We start from the raw sequence: 7,487 nt of genomic DNA, 5'->3' as shown, positions 1-7,487 counted from the left end.
TCTTTCTTTCTTTTTCTTTTTCTCTTTTTCTCCTCTCTCTTTCTATCTCTTTTTTCTCTCTTTCTGTCTCTTTTCCTCTCTCTTCCTTTCCCCCTACTTCTTCCCTCTCTCTGTTTCTCTTCTTTCCTCTCCTCCCTTTCTCTCTGTTTATCTCTCTTTCTTTTTCTCCTTACTCCCTCTCTCTCTTTTTCAATTTTTCCTTACTCTCTTTCTTTCTCTTTCTGTCTTTCTCCTTTCCTCTCTCTCTCTCTCCCTCTACCTCCCTCCCTCTCTCCTGCGTTTTAAGACATAGAGTCATGGATGAGTAAGAATCTTAACACTGGAAGAGACTCTGGAAGTCATCCTGTCTAAGGGTAGGGTAAGAACCCAAGCCAAAATGTCCCAGCCCCTCCTTGAGCCCACCCATCTGTCTGATTCACGGATTCTGCTCAGATGAGTAAGAATCCTAACATTGGGAGGTGTCCTCGAGGTCAGCTAGTCTGACCCCCTACTGAAGGCAGGAAACCCAAGCCAAAGCTTCCCAGATGAACTTCTGTTCAGCTTCTCCTCGATCCTCCTACTCATCCGTCTGAGTCATGGATTCTGCTCCGATGAGTAAGAATGTTAGACTTAGAAGGGGACTTAGAGGTCATCTAATCTAACTCCCTACTGAGGCTAGGAACCCAAGGCAAAACACCGCAGATGAATTACTGCTCGGCCTCCCCTTGAACCCCGGACTCATTGCTCTGGGTCATGGATTCTACTCAGATAAGTGAGAACCTTAGATACAGGTAGTCCTTGATTTACAACAGTTGATTTAGTGACCGTTACAACAGCACTGAAAAAAGTGACTTCGTTCTGACTGCTTTTCACCCTTACGACCGCTGCAGAGTCCCCAGGGTCACATGATGAAAATTCCGCCGCTTAGCAACTGATTCATACTTATGACGGTCGCGGTGTCCCGGGATCACATGATCCCCTTTTGCGACCTTCTGACAAGCAAAGTCAATGGGGAAAGGCGGATTCACTTAATGACCATGTTACTAAATTAACAATGGCAGTGATTCACTTAAAGGCATCAAGAAAGGTCGTACAACGGGGCAAGACTCCCTTGTCTTGCTTAGCATCAAAAATTCTGGGCTCACTTGTGGTCATAAATTGAGGACGACCTGTAGAAAAGACATTGTAGAGGTCATCTAGTCCAACCCCCTACTGAGGGCAGGAACCCAAGCCAAAGCTTCCCAAAGGAATGGCTGCTCCGCCTCTCCTTGAACCCATTCATTCCTCTGCTCAGATGTGTAAGGAACCTAGAAGCAGAAGGGAACTTGAAGGTCATCTAGTCCCTACGGAGAAACCATGGATTCTACTAGATAAGACCAAACGTCCAGCTGTTCAAACCTGGACTATACCATCCACAATCCACAAACTGGGGATTATGGGAGATGAAGTCCATGTCAGGGTTCCAAGCAATAAATCCAAAACAAGCAAAGCTCCGAGACGGGTAGATTCCACAGAGAATACATTTATTGGAGATATCATATTGGCCCATATCGGGTGAAAACTGAACCTGAAGTCTCCTGCGATTTTCACCTAATTAAAAGTAAAAGGTTTTCTTCTCCCCACCCCCCCAGCACGGCTCTCCAAAATGTTTAAAAATTTGGCCCCAAATTGTTGGAAGTGCAAAGAAACACCAGGTACTTTTTTTTATCGTATGTGGTGGACATGCAATGAGGCCAAAAGATACTGGAAAATGATTCAATCATATACCCGGAGGAGTATAAGAAAGATGTGCTCTATCTAATTATACATGTACTAACTGTGGCGTATATAACTTATGCACATGTTGGAAAAAAGAAAATACACCATCAGATATAATCAGAAAAATTTTGGCCTGTGCAGAAGCAGATAGGCTCACTCTTGAACTAAAAAATAAAGGGGAATCGGAATACTTTGAAGTCTGGAACAGATAAGGCAAGGTGACAAGACTGGAACAAACTATAAATAATAAGACTGGCTAGAAGGATAGATAATCTATTAAGTAGGCTAATAGTTAATGGATGAGATTATCTGTATATAATGTGATTGTATGGTCACTTGGACTTCGCGGCACTGCATTGTTTTAAATGTAAAAACAATAAAAAAATATTTTAAAAAGTAAAAGATTTTCTGCTTTCTCAAAACAATCAGTCACCAGGTCCAATCAAGATGCTGCCAGGCAACTGGGTGGCATCACTCCACCTTCCTCCGACCAGGTGTGAGAATGACCTTGGTTCCCAAGAGAAAGTATTTTGTTTTGGCTACAAGATTCCCCTCTACCTCAAATCCCCCTCCCAGACCCTCCGCTCCAGTGTGGCAAGTGGACAAAATGGCTTCGGTCAGGCCAGCTTCAGGGTGGACAGTGCAATCTACTTGGACAGCAAATCCATCAAATCCACCTATTCTCCAAAGCACCTGAAGGCCAGACAAGAAACTCATCAAGGAGAGAAGCAACGTGGAAATAAGGAGAAACTTCCTAACAGCCAGGACAATTGACCAGTGGAACTGTTTGCCACCAGAAGTTGTGGGTGCTCCATCGCTGGAGGTTTTAAAGAGGGGATTGGACAGCCATTTGTTTAGAAGGGTATAAGGAATTTGCTTTGAGCAGGGGACGGACTAGAAGACCTCCAGGGTCCCTTCCAACTCTTGCTATTCTGTTCTGTTAGTTTAATGAAAAGGAGGACTAGGGGGGACAGGATAGCAGTCTTCCAATATTTGAGGGGCTGCCACAGAAAAGAAGAGGGGATCCACCTATTCTCCAAGGCACCCGAGGGCAGGACAAGAAGCAATGGAAGGAAACTAATCAAGGAGAGAAGCAACCAGGAATTGAGGAGAAATTTCCTGACAATTAGAACAATTAACCAGTAGAACAATTTGGCTCCAGTAGTTGTGGGAGCTCCATCACTGGAGGCTTTTAAGAGGAAACTGGGCAGCCATTTGTCTGGAATAGAATAGGGCAGGGGTCTCAAACATGCCTTGTCACATCGTCAACATCATGTGACGTATCTGGACTTTCCCCCCCTTTGCAAAACCAGGTGGGGGCAGGGCCAACACGTGACCCATCTGGCCCGGGGGTGTGTGTGTGATTTTGACACCCCTGGTATAGGGTTCCTTGCCTGAGCAGGAGGCTGGACTAGAAGACCTCCAAGGTCCCTTTCCCTTCTGTTTTTCTGTCACTCAGTCTTTTGGGATATGTGTCGTGTCTGGCCCAGGAACAATGGGTGGCCCCAGACAGCCTCCTGGTCTCTACAAAATCCGATCTGATTCTTTATTGAAACTATTTATTTTGAAAAAAGTTGTAAAACGCAGCAGAATAAAGAAAAAAGAATTTAGGGGCAGGCAGCTGAGTAAATCGCCTTTGATTTGGACGCCAATCCACATAGCACCTTGGACCTGCCCAGCTGAGGACTGGCTGCTCTATTCCTCTTTTTACGGTTGCCTATTATTTTATTTTATTTTTAATTTTGGGATCTGTGGCCTGCAGAGTCTTTCCCTTTCTCCCCTTCCCAAGGAGCAGTTTATAAAGAGGACTAAAGGAGTAAATCTGGGCTGCCTGCATCTTAACGGGCGGCTGGTTCATTGTTTCAGGCAGGAAAAGAGCTGGATTGATGGCACCAACAGATTGGAGAGGATGAACCTTCTCCAAATTATTATTCTCTGCCCAGATTTCGGAGTTCCACGTCGCTGGATCTGGTACCCAAAATAGAACAGATGCACCCAGAGCGTTTCCCCTCTTCCGTTGTCATTTTTATTTTTAAATTAGCACTCTTGAGTTGCCTCGACTCCTTGTCACCCAGCCAAAACACCTGAACCTATGCCAAGGAAGCAAATTTGGAAGGACCGAGCAGGCGAGGGTTATGACTTACAATGCCCGTGTTTCTTTGGCCACTCTACAAGTTGTAATGCTCTTCAGTGGGCCATAAAAGGAAGGGCTTTTTTTTTTGCAAATAAAGCAGGGGTCTCCATCCTTGGTAACTTTAAGCCACGAGGACGTCAACTCCCAGAATTCCCCAGCCAGCAAAGCTTTAAGCCTGGAGGACTGGGAGTTGAAGTCTTCCCGGCTTAAAGTTGCCAGGGTTGGAGACCCCTGAAATAGAGAGAGGAGGGTGCACAAAACTTTGGAGGCTGAGGCGCCTACCAGGTGTTGGCCTTTTGAAAGGTGTCATCATGGCTCCAAAGAAGAAGAGAAGGAGGAGGCTTTTAAAAGTCAAGCAAACATCTTTTGAATAAGACCTTTGAAGAAGAAGAGGAGGAGGAAGAGGAGGAAAAGAAAAAGAGGAGGAGGAGGAGGAGATTATTATTATTATTATACGATTGTATCACAGCGGCCAGTTGTTTCGCCGGATTTGGCATTGATTACTAGTCGGGCCCCACCCAGGGGCCTAGGACATCATAACGTATTTTTGTAATATAGGTGCGGATCCAAGCAGTGCAGCTTTTTGCATTTGACTGAAGGTGATTTTGTCAATTTTTAACTGTTTTAAATGTAATTCCAGTGCTTTTGGAATAGCACCCAGTGTGCCGATTACCACTGGAATTACCACTGCTGGTTTGTGCCATAATCGTTGAATTTCAATTTTTAGGTCCTGGTATTTCGCGATGTTTTCATGTTCCTTCTCGTCGACCCTGCTATCACCTGGTATTGCGATGTCTATGATTGTAACCTTATTTTTCTCAACCAGTGTGATGTCTGGTGTGTTATGCGCCAGTATTTTGTCCGTTTGTATGCAAAAATCCCACAAGATCTTGACCATCTGATTTTCGGTGACTTTTTCAGGCTTATGTTCCCACCAGTTTGTTGTTGTTTTAATATTATAATTTTTGCACAAATTCCAGTGGATCATTTGTGCTACTGAATTATTATTCAATTATTATATCTATTATTATTATTATTATTATTATTATTATTATTATTATTATTATTATTATTATTATTATCATCATCATCATCATCATCATCATCATCATCATCATTATTAATGGAAGGGAAGGTGAAGACTTTTCCTCGCCAGCTGCTTCTCCTGTTGATGTTGGATTTGCAAACCAACAGCCAGGTTAGTAAAAGTTGCAAGTAAAGCAGCTGAGAATCCCAAGGACTTTCTCTCTTAGGTAGTTATTGTGGTTTTTGTCCTGAGGTTTTTTTTCTTTTTAAGCTGCCAGGAGAGTCACTGCGAGTGAGTTGAGTGACCATATACCAGTATTCCTCAACTTATGACTACAATAGAGCACCAAATTTCCATTGCTAAGCAAGACAGTTAAGTGAGTTTTGCTCCATTTTACGACCTTCCTTGCCAGGGTTGTTAAATGAATTACTCCAGATAAGCTAGCAAGACGGTTGTTAAATGAATCCTGCTTCCCTATGGACTTTGCATGTCAGAAGGTCGCAAAAGAGGATCCTATGACCCTGGGACACGTCAACTGTAATAAGTACATGCCAGTTGCCATGCCTCTGAATTTTGATCATGTGACCACAGGGAAACGGTCATAAGTGTGAAAAACAGTCACAAGTCACCTTCTTCAGTGCCTCTACAACTTCGAACAGTCACTAAATGGAAAGTTGTAAGTCGAGGACCATCTCTAAATGTCCTTAAATCAATAAGTAAATTTCCCCTTCATGATTTATGTCTTAAAATCCCACAAGTTCACTCTTATTTTGGCCATTTTGAAATTAAACCAGGCAAATGCATTTTTTGTACGTGCCACCTCTGGCTAAAAGGGAACAAGCTTTTCATTTTGCTGGGCACCGTGATTGCCCGGGTGCCCCGAAATAGCGAAATAAAAAATATACTTCATTTTATGATGTCCGTCTCTCGAATCCTACGGGAATAAGTGAGGGAGACGGACGGGCCCTTTCCGAAATAGGACAAATAAAATAAAAACATTCCAAGCTCCGTTCATAGAATCGTTTGCCAAGGTGGCTATAGAAATCAAATAAATCAAATATAAATAAATACAATTAAAGATTCCTCCCTACACATCTCTTCCACTGTTACATATTTTTTCCTTATAAGCACAAATGAAACAGACTTGTGACATGACAAAAAATCTCGAACGCTGTCAATCCTGGGCCAGACAGTTATTCTTCCCCAAAGGGGCCGGTTATTATTTTGCATTTCATTTCCCAACATGTTCTAAATCCAGCCTGCATTAATCATCTCCAGTAATCCGATGTGGGTTAAAAAGCTTTAAGATACCCAGAGAATTTTAAGGGGCAGTTTTGCCCAAAGGGCGGCGTGAAAAAAAAACCTTCTCCATGCATTAACAAAACTTCTCTTTCAGACTGGTGCAAAGTTAGTCTTAGAGGAACATGCATGCTCAGGTTTCAGCCAGAATAGAACTGGAAGGGGCCTTGGAGGTCTTCTAGTCCAACCCTCTGCCCAAGCAGGAGCCCGTAGACCATTTCAGGCAAATGGCTGTCCTTTCTTTTCCTACAAACCTCCAGCACCTGCAACCATTTGTCTGAAGTGGTCTAGGGGTTTCTGCCTAAGCAGGGGGTTGGACTAGAAGACCTTCCAGGTCCCTTCCAACTCTGTTATTCTGTATTCTGGAGGCAACTTCTGTTCCACTGATTAATTGTTCTCACAACTTAGCACCTTAGTTCTAAGTTGCTTCTCTCTCCAATTAGTTTCCATCCGTTGCTTCTTCCTTCTGCTGCTTTGGAAAATAGGTGGACCCCCCTCTTCTTTGGGGCAGCCCCTCAAAGACTGATATCACGTCCCCCTTAGTCCTTCGTTTCTCTCGGCTAGCCAAACCCAAATCCTTCCTATGCTTTAGTCTCCATGTCATTTTCATTTTTCTTTTTGCAAAACTTTTTCAAAAAGTTTTGCAAAGTTTTTCTAGACAGTTGAAGGTTGGGCAATCAGGGGGAACCCCAGACCCCCCCCCAAAGTCCCTGGACAGGGACCGTCTGATTATTCTGACTATTATTATTGTTATTGTGTTTTTACCTTCTGCCATGGTGCCTGCAGAGTAGCTGCCTTCCGCTCTGCTCTCCCGCTGCCTGCCTTGCCAACTCACGAGCCACCAGATGCTGCGAGGTTACCTCCGACCCGAGGAGCCCTCTCCCTTTTATAGCCATCCCCTTCCCCTCCCCTTGGCTGGGTGGATAGATCACACACAGTCATCGCGAAAGGAGAGCGGGAGGTGGGCGGGAGGGGGGTGGGGGGGAATGGCAGGGGAGGGAGGTTTCCAGGAAAGGCACCCTTTCAAAGAAATTAAGTTAGACCGAAGGGTGGGCTGGTGCTGAAAGGGGAAATTCGAGCGACGGGCTGGGGGTGGATTCTGCCTGGAGAAAGAGCCCCCCCAGCTGGCTTCTCATGGTCAGGTCCCGGGTGCAGCGAAGGCTGAGAATTGGAGCTGTCCGTCCCGCTCGGTGCCACCGCCTTGCCTGGCACGAAGCTTATCTGCGCCTCCCTGGGAACATGAAATGTTTTCAGCACCTTGGGAGTGTCCTGGTGTCCTCTGGGTGCCCC

At 44.7% G+C, this 7,487-nt stretch overlaps 1 protein-coding gene across 2 annotated transcripts in view; it reads right to left on the bottom strand.

Annotated features, from left to right (window-relative positions):
* Positions 1-7,121, bottom strand: part of TGM2 (transglutaminase 2) — a 68,634-nt gene extending 61,513 nt beyond the window's left edge. For both annotated transcript variants that reach the window (XR_014174965.1, XM_081948099.1), the window contains exon 1: positions 6,963-7,121. Coding sequence is in view for 1 of the 2 variants with exons in the window: in XM_081948099.1 (XP_081804225.1) it covers positions 6,963-6,972 (10 nt within the window). In the remaining variant the exon portion in view is untranslated. The remainder of the gene's footprint in view (positions 1-6,962) is intronic.
* Between the last annotated feature and the right edge of the window lie 366 nt (positions 7,122-7,487).

This window comes from Natrix helvetica (assembly GCF_964273705.1).
Source record: "Natrix helvetica genome assembly, chromosome: 3".
Taxonomy (NCBI): Eukaryota; Metazoa; Chordata; class Lepidosauria; order Squamata; family Natricidae; genus Natrix; species Natrix helvetica.
This window is presented reverse-complemented; position numbering and strand designations above follow the sequence as displayed.